This window comes from Plecotus auritus (assembly GCF_963455305.1).
Source record: "Plecotus auritus genome assembly, chromosome: 2".
Taxonomy (NCBI): Eukaryota; Metazoa; Chordata; class Mammalia; order Chiroptera; family Vespertilionidae; genus Plecotus; species Plecotus auritus.
Window position 1 is genome coordinate 13,882,992 of NC_137771.1, and position 18,201 is coordinate 13,901,192.

Consider the following 18,201-nt stretch of genomic DNA (forward strand, 5'->3'; position numbering starts at 1 on the left):
CTCCCCCGCAGGCCTCACAGTTCCTGACCCAGTGCCCTCCCCCACACCTGGCGCTCTCCCCTCCCACCCCTGCCCCAGACAGGGGAGGATCTCCGAGAGTATCACCCTGGGGAGCAGCAGCCCAGCCTGAAGTCCCAGTTCCGTCCTTCCTGTCACCTGGACACAGACTATAAATCACCCTCCACTGCCCTAATCATCTTTCTATAAATATCGGAGTCTCATTTCGGAGGGGGAGCGTGAACGCCGAGCTCTCTTGCCTCCTGACTGTGTTTAAAATCTGATTTAGAATTAATTTCCTTTGGTCGTCCACCGGCGGACACCTTATTTGTCAAATCTCAAGCTCTTAGCGGAGAAGAAGAGAGAGGTGGCCAGGGCCTCGGGCAGCTGCTGGCCTGACAGGCAGCCTGGGCAAGGTGCCCTCGGCAGGGGCAGGGGCCCCTCCTGGCCCACGGCCACACAGGCGGGGCACATGCAGACTCCGGAAGCACCCTGGGCCAACGGGCAGGGCCAGGCCCCAGCCCAGAGCTGCTCCATCTGTCTCGGCCATTAATTCCCGGCTCTGCCTCCAGGTCTCTGGGCTCCCCGAGGCCTGGCGATTAGTATTCTTATTAAAGATTATTTTATTTCATTGCGCGGATTAATCTGGCCTTGACACGTTCGAGCCATATGGGTGTTAGTGGAGCGTGTGAGTGGCAGAGTAGCAGGGCCACCTCCAAGGCCAGGGACGCCTCCGAGTTTGCATTCTGGCTGGGGGCATAGCAAGGGTGGGGGGTGACTAGGGCAAGGCACACAAGCTCCCCGAGCCTGTTTCCTCTCTGCCAAACAGATGTACTAATGTCGACGACATAGAACTGTAATAATAAGTGCCAGGCAGCATCCTGGCATGAATGCATGTGTACGCATTCATGTTATCCTCACATCAGCCCTCGGAGCCCCCATTTTACAGATGAGGAAACTGAGGCCCAGCAACATGCCCCATGGCACTTAGCTTAGGTGAAGAGGTTAGACAAGAAAAGGAACCTGGGCAGCCTGCTCCCCAGGGCCAGTCTTAAGTGGCAAGGTCTTAGATGAACTCCGAATGGTCAGGGACTCGATGAATGAAGACTGTCACGTGCTTCCTCGGTGCCACGCATCTCCCAGGATGTCACCGCATGTGTCCTTGTCTGCCCCTCGCGGCTCTGAAAGCTCCCTGAGAGCAGGGCCAGCTCTTCCTGAGCTCGGGTCCGTAGATGCTCAGTGAATTTGGGTGAAGGAATAACCGAGGGACAGAATAAGCAGACAGTCCCTGAGGTGCTGATCGACGTGGATCCGATAATTACAGTGAGGATTACTGTCCGTCAGTTCAACGGCACATTCGACAAATACTTGCTGACCAAGTGCAGAGCCCGCTTCCTGGGCTCAGAGGGGAGCTCTTAGGCTGGGCCCCCTGGGGGGCTCCTGGGAAGAGGAGGTGAGACCACAGTGTATCAATTAGGAGCCCCCCAATTCCAAGCTCCCAGCCCCGAGTCGAGTCTCAAAATCGGGGCACATTTTCCCCAACCTGGAGGCCCCTCTGGCTCCACGGCTTCTGAGTCTCTGAAGCAATTTAAGGACATCATCGTCTCTGGATTTCAGGTTTTCTCTCAAGTTAGTAGAATTTTACAAATTAACCTGATTTTAGCTATTACAATAAAGAGATATGGTGGTTTTTTTAAAATGACAATGTCTTGTCAAATAGAGCGCCTCTCAAGCCCAGAGTTTTCTAGAACGGGACTTAGTGGAAAGAGAGCCTCGTGAGCTCCCTGGGCTCCCTGGTGCAGAGGGTTCAGTTCCAGGGGCGTAGCTGGGAGCTCCTGGCTGGGTGGCATTTGGGCCTCCTGAAGGCCTGGGGTCTCTGCCCAGAGCAGATAATGGTGGGAGTGGCTCACTTGGGAAACTCCCACCTGCACTGGCACCCTCTTGGCCAGGTGCTAGGGGCTTTGGGATGAATACGGCAGTCCTGGGACCTTACTCACAAGGATCTGCCCACAGGGACCTTCTGGTCTAGGAGGAGAGAGACACACAGATAGATAAGTACAGCATAGTGCTACAGGTGGTGAGACTGAGCAGGCGCTGTGGAATAGGGAGGGCAGTGGTCGCTTCTGTGTGTGTGCGTGGCCGTGCGTGTGTGTGTGTGTGTGTGTGTGTGTGTGTGCGTGGCCGTGCGTGTGTGTGTGTGTGTGTGTGTGCATGGCCGTGCGTGTGTGTGTGTGTGTGTGTGTAGAGGTCCTAAAAGGCGTCATTGAAGAAACGGTTAAAAAGGAATCTTGAAAGCGTTGGACAGGTGGACAACGGAGAAGAGGCATCCCAGGAAGAAGGTGCAGCACGTGCAAAGGCTCCGAGGAAGGAATCAACCTGCCGGGTGTGGGGAACGGCCAGTCCTTTCGTTCTGCCTGAGGGTCGGGAGTGAGGGGTGGTGCTAGGGGAGGCTGCAGGGAGGCCGTGGGGTGCCAGGCCTATGGGAGCCCAGAGGATTGGGACTGGCAGTGACAGAGTCAGGTGTCCTTGTAGGGAGTCCCTCCACCCAGAGGATGCCCGGTCCCGGCCGGCTGACTCGTTCTTGTCCATTAGGCCACAGCTCACATGTTACCTCCTGTCTCCTTCTTGGGGGAGGTAGCTGCTCCTTTATTTCCTTTCTGGAAAGATCACAGCCTGTTTACTGTGTGCCCCCAAATGCCACTCCCTGAAGGCAGAGACTGTGTGGATCCGGTTCCTGGCCGTGTCTCCAGCGCCCAGTCAGTGCCTGGCACCGAGCAGGTGCTCACGCAGCCGCTGGGGCTGGGGAAGCAGGGCTGGAGGCCGGGTGTGGAGGCTGTGGAGTCATCCAGGTGAGACATGAGGCAGAGGCTGGAAAGAGGGCCACATAGGAGACAAGTCCGGGGCGGCCACCGTGACCGTGACGTGACCTGAGAGGGTCCAGGGGCCTGCAATTCCTGAATGGTCAGCATTGCATGGAGAGCTTATAAAACACAGACTTCCAGCCCCCCTTCTCCCCCCCGTCACACTCCTGCTCTTCTAACTCCAGCACACGTGTCTTTTCCAGTCATTGTCTGCCCACTCTCACTCCCTGTCCCATTTTCATGTCTGGCCTAAGTGACATCCTGGGCTTTGGCCCCCTTTGATTCTTAGCCTCTTGGCCCTGCCCCTGAGGCTGAAGACCAGTGTCCTGTGATAGACAGGTCCTGGTGGGAGGGGCTGTGGGAGGAGAGGCCCTGCCCTGTGCCGCCTCTGGGGCTGGGACTCAGGTGTCAGGGTCCCGGCCTCAGCTCTGCCTTCGACTTGCTGTGCAACCCTGTGTAAGTCACTGGTCCTCTCTGTGCTCCAGTCCCTCCCTCACAAATGAAGGTGGGATGGGGGGTGCTGAAGGTCAGCACCTCTGTCCCTCAGGGGACCCCTCGCCCCCAGGAAGCCTGGGTCAGAGTGAGAGTTGCTCCTGAGACCAGCTGGCTTACCTCCAGCCACCTTCTCTTCCACAGCCTGTGAGCTGGGCTTCTACAAGTCGGCCCCCGGGGACCAGCTGTGTGCCCGCTGCCCTCCCCACAGCCACTCGGCGGCCCCTGCCACCCAGGCCTGCCGCTGTGACCTCAGCTACTACCGTGCAGCCCTAGACCCACCGTCTGCAGCCTGCACCCGTGAGTACCATCCCTAGACCCCAGAACCACGTATGTGAGTGGCTCTTGGGGGCATGTGCACGTCTGGGAACCTGTAGGGGACTCCTGAGCCCCAGTAGAGTCTTGTGAGCCCTCCCTGTGCGCTCCTGCCCTGCAGGGGAAGTGTGTGCTGGAGCTCCTCCATTGCCTCCTGTCCCCCAGCCTAAAGGGGCCTCTCGCCTCCCATCCCAGCTGGGGAGGGGCTGCAGCCAGCACAGCCACCCCACTTGCCAGCCCTGGGCTCTTGTGGTGGGACGAGGCAGACTTCACACGGTTCTGACCGATCTTGCCCCAGAATTTACTCCAACCTGATCCCCATCTTTTCCTGCCCCCACCTCCATCACCACCCAGCCCCAGGCTCCTTGCACAAGGCAAGTGAGGGTCCAAGTGTATTCACACCACACACAGGCACGCGCGCGTGCACACACACACACACACACACACACACACACGCACGCACCCTCCACCATTCTGCCCAGACCTATGCGTTTCCTGTGCAGACCTGTGCATGTGGGACTTGGCGGGGCAGAATGGATGGCTGAGTGACATGGTGACATCTCTGGGCTCCCGGCCCAGGAGAGCCCAGCCTGTCTAGGTCACGGACACTTGCCCTAGACTCGGGTTTCTCTCCACATGCACAATCCAGGCTCTAGAAATCTTAAGGCGGGGCTTTTAGTATTCCAGACCCTTCAGATCGAAGATTCTCCATGTTTCTGAGATTCCACCATGCTATTAAGATCTAAGATGCCTTCCTGGGATTCTGAGAGTTGGAATTCTCAGGCCCAGGGGTCTCCACAGCCCTGCCCCCTCCCAGGCTCTCCCTGCTCCAATCCCCCTCCTCAGGGGCTCACCCCAGCCCCACCGCTCTCTCCAAGGCTCTGTACTGCCTAGATGGGGGCTCTCATCTTGGGGGAGGGAGGGTTTGGGGACACCCACTGGGCTTCCTGGGGCCTCACTCTACTCAGCCAAGTGCTCAGTGGCATTTACATGACATTCAGCACAGGGGGCTAAGGAGTGAGTGTGGGCACCAATGACTGGGACGTTTCACACCCAGAGTGGCTGCTGTGGGCACCCCCAGGGCTATGCAGTCTCTTTCCGGCTCTTATGACGTTGGGAAGCACAAGCCCCAGGCTTCCTATTGTCCAGCGGAGGGAGGGGGCCTTAGATTTCTGTGACAGACTGTGGCCCTGTGGTCCTTGTCCAATGGCAGACACTGCCTCCACCCTTGCCTCCACTCACTCTATCCTCCTAGAGTAGGTGTGACCTTATCCTTAGTGAACCCCAAATATCATGGGGGAGCCAGAGACCTTCCCTGGTCTGTGGGGGGAACTGGACCACCCCAAATAAATACCCTTCAACCCCCTCCCCCTGTTACTCCCTGCTCCCAGGGCCGCCCTCAGCACCAGTGAATCTCATCTCCAGTGTGAATGGGACCTCTGTGACCCTGGAGTGGGCCCCTCCACTGGACCCGGGCGGCCGCAGCGACATCACCTACAACGCCGTGTGCCGCCGCTGCCCGTGGGCGCTGGGCCACTGTGAGAAGTGCGGGAGTGGCACCCGCTTCGTGCCCCAGCAGGCGAGCCTGGTGCAGGCCAGCCTGCTGGTGGCCAACCTGCTGGCCCACATGAACTACTCCTTCTGGATAGAGGCCGTCAACGGCGTGTCTGACCAGAGCCCCGAGCCCCGCCAGGCTGCAGTCGTCAACATCACCACGAACCAGGCAGGTAGGCGGAGACGCTCCGTGCCCAGCTTCCCTGGCCCTGCCCTCCCAGGCCCCCGCGCACCGCACAGGCTTGCTGTGGTCTTAGGCTGGCGCCTGCCTCTCTGGCCCTGCCCTGCTCCCCAGGACCTGGAGCTACGGGCTCCCTTAGAACAGTAGGACGCATCCTATGATCCAGAAAGCACAGAGGCAAGTGCTCACGGCCATCATAGACCTGGGTTCCAGAACTTGCCCTCTCTGCCCCTGCTTCCTCCCTGGTGCACTGGCATACATCGTACCTGCCTGGGGCACTATTAGGAGGCTTAAATAAAGGAAAGGAAGATGCTTGGCCCAGCGTCCGGCCCGTGGATTTGGTCTCCTGGTCTGGACAGCAGCCAGCCATTTATCTGTTTCCAGCCGGTTGTTGCACTGAATTTAGCTACTGGAACCTCTTTCTTTTCCAATTCTGGTGGGTCCTGCCCGTCAAGTGACAGCCTGACCTAAGCCCACAGTGGCAGCCAGCTTCCCTGTCAGCAGCCATCTCACACGTGGCCTGGACCCCCACCGCGCCCCATCCTCTCCTCCCCACACCGCACAGGCCCAGCAGACACCACTCCCACCAAGTCCCAGAGCAGGAAACGGAGGTGCAGAGTGCCACCCAGCATCAGCCCGTGGGAAGTGGCAGAGCTAGGAATCAAACTCACATCTGTCTCACTCCCAAGTGAACTCTCTGGTGTCTTGTCTTATAAAGGCACCAATCCTAATATGAGGGCCCCCCATGACCTCATCTTAACTTAATTACCTCCTGAAGCTCCAGCTCCAATGATCACATTAGGGGTTTGGGCTTCAATATATTCATTGCGGGGAGAGGGGACACAGTTAACATCCATAGCACCTCCCATGTCCCCAGCACGTGTTGCCTGGACAACCACAGGAGCCCCCTCCCACCTTGCCCATAATTGGTTCTCACACCACATCCTGAGTGAGCTTTAAAAATGAAAGATTTCTCCACATCCTCTTCAACACTTGCTATTTCTTGTCTAATTGATAATAGCCATTCTAACAGCTGGGAGGTAGTATCTCATTGTGGTTTTGATTTACATTGCCCTCATCATAGTGGTGTGGAGCATTCTATCTTACATCTCCCTTGGAGAACTGTCTATTCAGGTCCTTTGCCCATTTTTTATTCAGACTGTTTTTCTGTTGTTGAGTTATATGAGTTCTTTATATACTTTGGATATTAGCCCCCTTGTCGGAAGTATCGTTTGCAAATACCCTCTTCCATTAGGTTGGTTGCCTAAATTTACTACTATATAATGTTGTTAGCATGACCCGCCCCTACCTGCCTCTCTAGCCTTACCCCATCCACTCTTGCCTGGCTCATCCCTTTTAGCCACACTGTCCTCGGTTCCCATCCTTGAACACACCAAGCCCTTCCCCCGCTGAGCCTTGTCCTTGCTTCTCCATCGCAGTGACACGCTCCTCCCTGTGACGTCCCCATGGCTGGCTCCTTCAGTCCTCAGCTCAGCTGGCATCCCGACCCCAGGGAGGCCTACCCTGGCCAGCCCAGCTGACATGGCAGGTCCCTCCTGGCCCCGTGGGTGGTCCTTTCCATCACAGCTCCCTCTTCCTGTCTCACAGGGCACTTCACCAACCTGTCATCATGCATTGACTTGGTTTCTTATTCACTGTCTCCCTTCGTAGACCATGAGCGCCTTGAAGGCTGTCTTAGTCCCTGCAGTCTGCCCAGGTCCTAGCCCAGTGCCGGGCCTGTGGGAGGCATTCAGGAAACCCTAGGGGCACGATAGCGTGGACCCCACAGCTCAACAGCCCTGAGCAAATGGTCAAGGTTTATCCTCAGAGACCACTTGCTCCCCTTCCTGTCCTCACCTCTTCTCCACAACCCCCTCTTTCCCTAAAGCCTTCTCTGGTGCCCCGCCCACTTCCCTCCCACCTAGGCTTTCTGCTTTCCCTCTGTGTCTGCCCCACTCACACTGTTGCCTTGGCAATCTCTTCCTCTTTAAGAGGTGTTAGCATTCCTGGCTCCATGTGTTCGTGTGTTCGTTGCCTGCAATGGTCTCATCTGATCCTCAGTCTTCCTGGCAGGGGTGCCCACTAGCCTGCTAGCTTAGCTGCTGTCTAGATGGGGAAGCTGCAGCCAGGAGACGCAACCAGCAAGATAGGGGCTGGCTGTGAGTCCCAGACTGTGGGGACACCTATGGACCACACCCTCCAACTTAACTCTGGAGTTGCTTCTTAATTCTTCATGTCAAAGTCCAGCATGTATTGAGCAGCTAGTGTGTGTGGTCTCTGCCTTCAGGGGGCTCTCAGGCCTCCCAGGAGACAAGATGCCCAGATATGAGGCAGGTGGGGGGCACAGGAGGTGTGGGGGTGCGCAGAGGGGGAAGAGGAGGCCTGTGGGCTGGAGGGACAGGGAGAGGGGTTTGCATCCCTGCAGGTGCTTTCCTGTTTGGCTGTGGCTGGGTGTCTATCTGACACTTTGCAGCAGACCTGCCTCCAGGATAATGCACTGGACACAGGAGGGAGGGTGGCAATGCATGGTGGAGGGAACGGGTGAATCGGTCAATGAATGAGGGTGAATGGGTGTCTTTGTGTGACTGTGAGAATACTTGAGCTCACATGGGCCAGGCTCGGCTCATGTCCCTTCCCGAAGTATACGATCTGTTCTGGGCATACCTCCAAACCCGGCGGTGAGGGTGCGGGCTCCCTCCATTCATGCCCTCTCTTCCTCCTCCTCCCTTCCTCCTCCTCCCTCAGGCAGTCCTGAGAGTTATGGCCAGAGGGCTGGGGTGGGAGACCTGGAGATAGAGACATCAGGTGATGGGGCCCCAGAGTGGACGAGAACAGCTGCTTGCTGGGGTTGCTGGGGTCCTGCACTCCCAGTGGCAGGGCCTGGCCAGAGAGGAGAAGGTAGAGGAGTGAAAGCCGGGGCCCTCAGGCTTTGTCTGGGTCAAGCCACCCCCAACATCCCAGGCCAGAGGCAGCTGAGCCCAGGTGACCAACCAGGCGGCAGGCTATGATTTGCCAGGAGGACTGGAGGGGGCGGGCTCTCCTGGGGCAGAAGCAGGACAGCCAGCAAGCATGGCTCACACAGGGCCTGGGAAGGGGTGGGACAGAGGCTGGCCCCAGTGATCACCCATCCACCCATCTGATCAAGGCCGGCTCCCGCCCTAGCCCCGTCCCAGGTGGTGGTGATCCGCCAGGAGTGGGCAGGGCAGACCAGCGTCGCGCTGCTGTGGCAGGAGCCTGAGCAGCCGAACGGCGTCATCCTGGAGTACGAGATCAAGTACTACGAGAAGGTACCAGCCTCTGGCAGCGGGTGGGGGGCGGCACCAGGCAGGGGTGCCGTGGCTGACTGCGCCTCTGTGGACAGGACAAGGAGATGCAGAGCTACTCCACCCTCAAGGCTGTCACCACCAGGGCCACGGTCTCGGGCCTCAAGCCGGGCACCCGCTACGTGTTCCAGGTCCGAGCCCGCACCTCGGCAGGCTGCGGCCGCTTCAGCCAGGCCATGGAGGTGGAGACGGGGAAACCACGTGAGTGCAGAGAGCAGGGAGGGCCAGGGAGCTGGGCCGGGCCAGGCGGGCAGAGGAAGGGAACGTGCCCAGCTGGTGCCTGCTGGCGTGGCATCTTCACAGCTGAAAGTAGCTGAGGCTCAGAGAAGGAAAGTGACTTGCCCAAGGCAACCGAGCTCCTCACAGCCCAAACCCTGGCTTTTCCTGACGATCAGTGTGACTTGCAGGCATCACGATGCCCTTTGCCAGCAGGACATCCTGATCCTGATCATCATCCCAGAGACCCTCCAGTGGGTTGGCATTACCCACATCCCCATTTTACAGACCAGGAAACTGAGGGGCAGAGCAATACAGTGAATTGCCCACAGTTACCCAGGATTTGAACATGGTCAGTCTGTGCCCCTTCCCCTCCCCCCGCCCCATCACCCTGCGCCAGCCTCCGGAGCAGTGGGTCCCACCGTGTAGTGTGGAACCAGCAGTGTCAGCAGCACCCGGGAGCTATTGGAAATGCTGATTCTCTGAATCAAAAACCCTGGGGTGGGGGCTGATCAATGTAGGTTTTATCGAGCCCACAAGGTCAAGCTTGATGCACTCCCGCCCCATCTCCAGCCAGCCGGGGTCTTTTCCTACCCTCGGCAGCCGCCAGGGGGTGGTGCCAGGATAGGAGGGCTCAAGGCTGAGTTCATGGCTGTGCTCACCTGCACTCCTGGGCACTGTGTCTCCAGTGCTCCCAGGTCTGATACCGCAGTGAGCCTGTGCGGATAGGAATCCGGCCCTGCCACACCCATTCACTGTGTGGCTTTGAGCAAGAGCCTCAGTCTTCTCTTCTGAAAATGGGAGATAATATCTCCCTGGAAGGGATGAGGGAGGGTTCATTGAGACTGGAAGGTTCAATGGGCACTTTTTGACTCATATTACAGGTGAGAAAACTGAGGCTCAGAGAAGTCTAGCAACTCTCTCCGTGTCACACAGCCCCGGGGTGGGAAGCCAGGAAGCCTGGGGCAGCAGAGTCTTAAAGGAGAAGCTTAGGAGAGGGGAGCTGGGGTCAGAGGAGGTGGCCTGTGTCCTGACTCTGGGCTGACTCTCAGCTGAAGAGGCTGCCCACCAGGTTCAGGGAGAGCCACCAGAACCCTGGGCCCGAGGCCGGGGCTGAGAGCCTCGCCCACCCCGTTTCCCCTGCAGGGCCCCGCTATGACACCCGGACCATCGTTTGGATCTGCCTGACCCTCATCACCGGCCTGGTCGTGCTTCTGCTCCTGCTGATCTGCAAGAAGAGGTGGGCGGTCCTGGGCCCCAGCCCCTCCAAGCCCCCCACCCCCCAGGAGCACTGAGCCGCTCCCTGTGCCTGGGGCTGGGCACACTTACAGACACAGCTGTTCTGTCCTCCTCCTTGGAAGGGACGCTTTTCTCTTGCCTCCCCCGCTCCCCCCCCACACACATACTTTTGTCCACATCTCTGGCCTGTCCTCCATCTCCCCAGCCCCTCCGTTCCAAACAGCCTCTAAAGGCTGGCGGACCTGGGCTCATCCCGGCCTTTCCCTCTTTGCATTTTCCCAGGTCCGTCTCTCTGAGTGACCTTATCAGGGCCCATGGCTTTCAGTTCCACTTTCACGCTGACAGCCCCCAAATTCATGTCGCACAGCACAGACCTCTCCCCGGAGGTCGGGCTGCCCCCTCCCATCTCCACGCGGATGTGTTTTAGACAAACCTGCACCTTCTGCACCTCCCCAACCTGCACCTCCACCGGCCTCCCCATTTTAGGACATGGCACCACCATTCATGGGGTTACTCAAGCGCCAACCCAAGTTGTCATTCTCGACTTCTCTCTCTCTCTCTCATGCCACACCCATCCACTAGCACGTCCCACTGGTCTCCCTTCAACATCCACCTCCACCTCCTTTAATCCTAATGATACTCCCGTGATGTGGAGAGTCTGACCTTACTTTGCAGGTGCGTAAATTGGAGGTCAGGCCACTTGACAAATAGATGCCACAACTGGGACCTGAACCCAGGTCTCTCTTAACGAAACACCAAGCTCTGAGTCACTCTCCCATCTCCCCTCCATTCCAGAGGGGGTGGGGATGGGACTCTGTGCTCACATGGCTTTAGGGTCCCCGGCAGCGAGAATCGGAAGGCTCAGCCAGTAGGTGGAGAAACTGAGGCCAGGGAAGGGAAGGGGCCTGCCAAGGTCACGCAGCAGAGCTGGCATCAGACGCCTCATCTCTCAGCCCTTCGCCAAGGACAGTTTCTTGAGAAAAGGGACTGATAACCCACAGAATTTGCTGGGAGGGCTAAGTGGACTCGACTGTATAGATGATGAAGGTTTTATAAATGTCAAGGACATCACAGTTCAGCTGAGTTGAGAGCCTGAGGATGGGGACTCCCCGCAGCAGGGCAGGGGCTGGGGTGTCAGGTGCTGCCCTGCAGGGGAAGGGGCGTCCTGACTTGTGCCCCAATGGGGTCAGGGCTGGGTCTCGGGAGGCGTGGCCCCGGGCAGAGCTGTGCCCATCCTCCACAGGCACTGCGGCTACAGCAAGGCCTTCCAGGACTCGGACGAGGAGAAGATGCACTACCAGAACGGGCAGGGTGAGCACAGGAGCCGGGATCTGAGGGCAAAGGGGGGTCACAGTGGGAACCAGGGCTGGTCTGGGGGGCGGGGCGGCGGTGCCCACAAAGACCAGAGCCCCAGAGATAGACGGCAGCACATCACAGAGACCTGAGGCCCAAAGGTGCAGTGCAGTTCCCCTTCCGCGGGTTCACAGACCCCACCGACGATGCGAGGGACCCTCCCCCAGGGAAACGTACAAGTGTGTGCGCTCACACACAGCTTTGCATACAACCTCAGGGAGGTTCCTATGTTCCTGGACAAGAACCCCTGCTAGAGAGAGTTTTTTCAGGACCCTGCAGAGACCCCGGAAAACAAAGCAAATACAGGGGGTGCCTACCTCCACACCCCACTTCTGTGCCCAGGTGGACATTGGTATCAGTCATGGTACTGGTCCCCATTCAGCCTAAATGTAGCCTCAGAATCCTTCTTAACACAGCTGTCTAGAGAACCATTTTCAATCCGTCTAACTTGGCACTTGTAATGAAAAGGATTTTGCCACTTTTTACCCCAGAACAATTTAGCAGGATCTCGGGACTCTAGAGGTGACCCCAGAAAATGACAGGCGTTCTCCAGACTCACCGGAGACCCCCCAGGTCCCTAGAAACTCCAGAGCGACCCCATAGAGACCCTGCTTTCACGTGGCAAGCACATGTTGGGCGCTTCGTGTTTGCCCCCACATCCCGAGATTCCCAGACACACTCCTCCCCCTCCCCCCAGACCCGCCCCAGGCCCATGGGATGCTGGGAGGGAAAGGCCTCAGGGACCCCACTGAAGGCCCTTCTGCCCTGGCCCCTCAGCACCTCCACCTGTCTTCCTGCCCCTGCACCACCCCCGGGGGAAGATCCCGGAGCCCCAGTTCTATGCAGAACCCCACAACTATGAGGAGCCGGGCCGGGCGGGCCGCAGTTTCACCCGCGAGATCGAGGCCTCCAGGATCCACATTGAGAAAATCATTGGCTCCGGTGAGCCCCGGGGGTTGTGGGGTGGGCCAGCGTGGAGGGGCACCAGGGCAGTGGGTGAGGGGGGACTGGGCGCCTGGGATGGCCAGGCCCCAGGGGGGCACTTGCATGTGTGAGGCTGGCGGGTGGGGGGGGGAGGTGTGGGGGTGCGGGCTGAGGAAGGAGGGTACCACTGCCCTCCCCCGTACTGCCCTCCCCCGCCTGCCCCACTCCCGGTGCACAGGAGAGTCAGGAGAAGTCTGCTACGGGCGGCTGCGGGTGCCGGGCCAGCGGGATATGCCCGTGGCCATCAAGGCCCTCAAAGCCGGCTACACGGAGAGACAGCGGCGGGACTTCCTCAGTGAAGCGTCCATCATGGGTCAGTTTGACCACCCCAATATCATCCGCTTGGAAGGCGTCGTCACGCGTGGTAGGTGCCCGGGGAAGGCAGCCTCACATGGCCCAGGACAGGGCTCTGGGTCCATCCCCACACCACCTGCTCTGTCCAGGCCCCAGCTCACATCCTCGGACAACTCGGTCAGGAAGGGGCCTAGCGTCTGGGACCCAGGAGGGGCGCTGGGCTCCCCGGGTCCTCATTGCTGGCCCAGCTCCTGGTGGGCCACACCCCCGGGTCTCTGATCAGCAGCCCTGATTCCTCCACCAACAGCCTGTCTCCCGTCCCTTTGCCAGGCCGCCTGGCAATGATCGTGACCGAGTACATGGAGAACGGCTCTCTGGACGCCTTCCTGAGGGTGCGTGCCCCCTCACCTGTCACATGGGCTGGGAGAGGGGAGGTCAGCCTGGGTGTTGGGAAATAATGTTAGGCCTCCAAACACCCCAGAAACTTGGACCCAACAGCCCTGGGGAAGGGAGAGCCAGCTACAGGCTTAATGGTCAGCCAGTCCCGCCTTTTAACCCCATCACGAGAGAGTCCCTGTGTTGCATGGGGTCCTGCTGCCCTGGCACCGGCTCAGAAGGTGCCTCTGTGGGGCCCAGGGCCCCACGCAGATGGGAGGCATGATGGGTGTCGTGGAAATCCCTAGATTCCCAGCCCTCCCAGCCATTCGTTTGCTGGGTGCTCTTAGACACAGGACTTGACCTCTCTGGGCCTTTATTTCTTCTGCAAAATGGATGCACTGTCCTCCCTGCCCCACCTCCCTCGCAGGGCTGCTGAGTGTGAGTGGGAACACGTTGCCTTAACCCGTCACATGCTTCCTACGCAGTGAAGCACTTTGCGAACTGCAAAGAGCCTCCCTGCAGCCCAAGCCGTGTCCTCCGCAGACTCACGACGGGCAGTTCACCATCATGCAGCTGGTGGGCATGCTCCGAGGGGTGGGCGCCGGCATGCGCTACCTCTCAGACCTGGGCTACGTCCACCGCGACCTGGCCGCCCGCAACGTCCTGGTGGATGGCAACCTGGTCTGCAAGGTGTCTGACTTCGGGCTCTCGCGGGTACTGGAGGACGACCCCGATGCCGCCTACACCACCACGGTGCGTGGCCCACTCTCCCTCCTAGAGGCCCAGGGAGGGGCAGCGAGGAACAGAGGGTGACCCCCCACCCCCCACACACACACCCTGTCCTTCAGTGAAGGTTGCCTTCTCCCTGAGAAATGTGTCCCCCTCGGAAATGGGAGCAGCCTGGCCTCGGTCCTGGGGGGCTGTGGACCCCAGGGCTGGCCCCACAACCACACGCTGGGAGATTGTGGGAGAGTTAGCGTCTGTCTGAAACACATTGACCCCACGTTTGTCTCTCTGAAGTTTGGCTACATATAAGCATTTTCAAAATGCATTTTATGGAGCCTTGGGCTTCCCTGGAGGTACCTTAGGGGCTGCCTCAAAGGCAGGAGGCTGAGTGGCAGGGGCTCAGGCCCCCACCCCTGCCTCAGTCAGAACCTCCCTTTGCATCTCATCCTCTGAGCCTCCAAATAAGATCTCACTTAGAGGAAGGATTTGTGACACCCCGCCCCCCAAAAAGACAGAGAAGGAGAGGAGTGCTCGGCCATGGTCTCGGCCATGCATCCCTGGCTCAGGCCTTGACCCCTTGGCTGATGTTTACTGAGTGTCCACTACGTGCCAGGCACTTGCACCTGTCTTTCATTCAGTCTTCACGGCAGCTCTGGGTGCAGGTCTCCCTGGTCAGTCCTCCTCCCCAGGCCCCCTGGGGGTGTCTCCCGCCCTGGACTGCTTAGCAGGACCCCAGTGGGAAACAGGGCCCCAGGGCTCTGCCCCTGGCTCGGGCTAAGGAGAAGCCGTCACCGTTCCTGTGTCCCTCGCAGGGAGGGAAGATCCCCATCCGCTGGACAGCCCCCGAGGCCATCGCCTTCCGGACCTTCTCCTCGGCCAGTGACGTGTGGAGCTTTGGTGTGGTCATGTGGGAGGTGCTAGCCTACGGGGAGAGGCCCTACTGGAACATGACCAACCGGGACGTGAGTGTGGGACCTGGCCGGGCAGGGGCAGTGGGGCCTTGAGGGCAGGACAGCCTCGAGCCCAGCCTGTGCTCCCCCTCCCCAGGTCATCAGCTCCGTGGAGGAGGGATACCGCTTGCCAGCACCCATGGGCTGCCCCCGGGCCCTGCACCAGCTCATGCTTGACTGTTGGCACAAGGACCGGGCTCAGCGGCCTCGCTTTTCCCAGATAGTCAGCATCCTTGATGCACTGATCCACAATCCTGAGAGTCTCAGGACCACAGCCACAGTCAGCAGGTGCCTGGCGCCCACCCCAGCTCTGCCCCAGCCCAGCTGCCCTCTCAACATTGCCCGGACTTAGTCCCGACCCTGGAAAACTCTGTCCTGACCCTTGTACCAGGTCCAACCTGGGCACTGACCCCTGTTCGGCCTGGGCCTTCCTCAGCCCTCTCCTTCCAAGCCTGGGGTCTAACCCTTTACACCCCTTGCCCACTGCTGGGCCTGGATGGAGGCTGAGGGTGGTTAATGTCAGGGTCCTCGAGGAAGGCAGAGGCCCTGGCAGGCCACTTACGCAGGGCCCCTGTGCCGCAGGTGCCCGGCCCCCGCCTTTGCCCAGAGCTGCTTTGACCTCCGCGGGGGCGGGGGTGGCAGCGGGGCCCTCACCGTGGGGGACTGGCTGGATTCCATCCGAATGGGCCGCTACCGGGACCATTTTGCCGCTGGTGGTTACTCCTCTCTGGGCATGGTGCTGCGAATGAACTCCCAGTAAGTGGTGGTCCCGTGGGGCAGGGGCAGGGGCAGGGGCAAGGGGAGAGGGCAGGGGGCCAGAGGCAGCTCCAGGGAATGAGTCTGTCCCTGTCTCCATGGCTCCCAGCCTCCCAGGCCAACCTGACCAGCACCACCCCTTCCTTCACAGGGACGTGCGTGCCCTGGGCATCACCCTAATGGGCCACCAGAAGAAGATCCTGGGCAGCATCCAGACCATGAGGGCCCAGCTGACCAGCACCCAGGGGCCCCGCCGGCACCTCTGACCAAACCACTGCGGCCCCAGGTCCTGCCAGCGGTCAGAGGACTCACAGGGCTGGCCAGCGGGCAGGGTGGCCCCAGGCTTGTGCCCCTCTCTTGGCTGCCTTCCTGCCAGGCACCAGTGAGGCTGAGGACTCCCCCAAGGGACCTGGAGTCATCCGGGCTCAGGCCACCTGAAAGGGACCGTTGGTGCCCGCACCGCTGGGACACCTGGCCCAGGGCAGAGGCCTTCTCTGCCCCAGACGCTGGAGCCTCAACGCCACTGAGCCCAACAGAGACATCGATCACCTGCCTCTGTGTGTGTGTGTGTGTGTGTGTGTGTGTGTGTGTGTGTGTGTGTATGCACACATGTGCTCCTGTGCTGTATGGGGTGTGTTCTCACAAGGTCATGGACTGCGTGCATATGTGTCCACCTGCCAGGCCCCAGGATGGATGTGTGCCATTAAGACAGGGACAGGCTTATTCATTAAGACTGGGAGCACATGTACATGTGACTGTGGGTGGCATGTCATGAATGAGGATGAGTGTCACCAGCCTATGAGCAGGGACCTTGGTGTGACTGCCCACTGAATGTGGGTCCGGGTCCCAGCACCCACAGGGACTGGAGAGAGGCTCACACCCACCCCCCACCCCCCACCCCCAGGCCTGGAGGCCGGAGCCAGGGGCCACTTCTGAAGCACACCAGCACCAGGCCCACCCTTGTCTCCCCCCAGGGGACCCCAGTCCCGGCTCTATCTCAGGTCTGAGCCCTCCCTCTAGCTGGTGGGGGGCCACCTGCAGCCTCCACCTGGCTCCCTCCGCTGCTTCCACAGGAAAACAGGGTTCCCGGCCAGCCCCTCTGGCCACCTCTGTATAGGCGTCACCACGGGGTTGGTGAGATGCCCTCAGCTGGACTTGGCTGCCTGGCCAGGGGCCACCAAGTTCCCTCTAGTCTCTGATAACCCCTCCACAGCCCAGGGCTCTGTGCTTGGAAGTCCCTCTGCCAACCTCCCTGCCCCCAGCCCCCTGCCTGGAATCAGGGACCATCAAGTCCGCCGCTCCTGTACCGTCTGGGCAGACCAAGGGAGTGTGTCTCGTCCAAGGCACACAGCAGCCAAGTTTGGAGCTGAGCCTCTTCCCAGGGCTCTTTTCCTTCACCATCCCACGTGGACACCTGTGGGTGGGAGGGCATTTGGGAAGCGCCCCCATTCAGAGCCTGACCCCCTCCCTTACGGCCCACCAGGGTATGTAAATATCTTTTTCTACCATGTCAGAATATTTTTTCCTCACTCCTGACAATGCAAAAATGGTCTTCAAAGCACATAAGAAGCACCCAGGGTGAGAAGGCTGCACCCCAAGGGGAGCTGGTAGGGCCCAAGGAATCCCATAGGGCAGGATGCTGGGTACCCCCTGCTGGCCCCAAGGGAGGGGCAGGCCTAGCCCCGACCCCTGCTCAGCCCGCCCTGTAGCCAGCCCAGCTATTCCGGGGAAACACCAGCACTGAGCCCCCTCTCCCTCCTGCAATAATTCGGGGAGTCAGCCCCGCCCAGGTGCCGCGGCCAGCTCTCTACACCTCTATATGTTACCATATAGCCGAGCTGTTCTTCCTTCCTATGGAAGTCGGAAACATGGTCAGGACAGGATCTGGGGAGGACCTGTCTTCCTCCCACCCCACCCCACTCTGACCCAGCTCCTGGACTCTGGATCCTCATAGTCGGGGGGACACCGTGGGGCTGGCACTTGCAAAAGTGTGCCCCTGTCCCCGGCGTGAGGTGCCCTCCAGGGATCCGCCTCTGTGGTCTCCATCATGAGTCTTGAACTTGCCCACAATGAGAATAAATTCTGCCTCATCTTTGCTTGTGTCCCTCATTTTTTTCCATTCCCACTGTCTTGTAAGGAAGGGGCAACCTTATGCTGGACCGCTACCTTATACAGCCCATGCATCTCTTCCTTTCTGGTCTCATCTCCCCCAGGTCAGACCCATGTACCCACTGTATATATGGAGAGGCTGAGTCTTAGAGAGGCCAACTTACCTAAAGTTCTGAATCAGAGCCCAGATTTGTCCAACTTGAGCCCATGCTCCACCAGGAAGCACCCCCATCAGCCCCGTATTCTCTCTTCCAAGATGTGCAGACGGCGCTTAGCACTGGAGCGCGGCCCCTTGCAGCCAGACGTTGCCCTGGCCTCTGGTTCTCCCGGGGAAGGAAGATGCCCCTGGAGGAGTAGCAAGAGGAAGAAGCATTTCATGGGAACAACTTGGGGCCCCGGGGTCCATTGAGAGATGGGTGCTATGAGGCAGGGAAGGGAAGATGGGGTGCAAGCATATTCCATAGGACCCACCT

General features: G+C 59.5%; 1 protein-coding gene across 1 annotated transcript in view; it reads left to right on the forward strand.

Moving 5' to 3' along the window:
• Window positions 1–17,714, forward strand: part of EPHA8 (EPH receptor A8) — a 33,614-nt gene extending 15,900 nt beyond the window's left edge. Inside the window, exons 4-17 of the mRNA XM_080656406.1 lie at window positions 3,495–3,650; window positions 5,057–5,392; window positions 8,563–8,687; window positions 8,762–8,924; window positions 10,086–10,179; window positions 11,422–11,489; window positions 12,309–12,473; window positions 12,694–12,879; window positions 13,140–13,201; window positions 13,731–13,940; window positions 14,726–14,875; window positions 14,961–15,151; window positions 15,446–15,619; window positions 15,771–17,714. Coding sequence (XP_080512532.1) covers window positions 3,495–3,650; window positions 5,057–5,392; window positions 8,563–8,687; window positions 8,762–8,924; window positions 10,086–10,179; window positions 11,422–11,489; window positions 12,309–12,473; window positions 12,694–12,879; window positions 13,140–13,201; window positions 13,731–13,940; window positions 14,726–14,875; window positions 14,961–15,151; window positions 15,446–15,619; window positions 15,771–15,885 — 2,195 coding nt within the window. The 3' untranslated portion in view covers window positions 15,886–17,714. The remainder of the gene's footprint in view (window positions 1–3,494; window positions 3,651–5,056; window positions 5,393–8,562; window positions 8,688–8,761; window positions 8,925–10,085; window positions 10,180–11,421; window positions 11,490–12,308; window positions 12,474–12,693; window positions 12,880–13,139; window positions 13,202–13,730; window positions 13,941–14,725; window positions 14,876–14,960; window positions 15,152–15,445; window positions 15,620–15,770) is intronic.
• The last annotated feature ends 487 nt before the right edge of the window (window positions 17,715–18,201 follow it).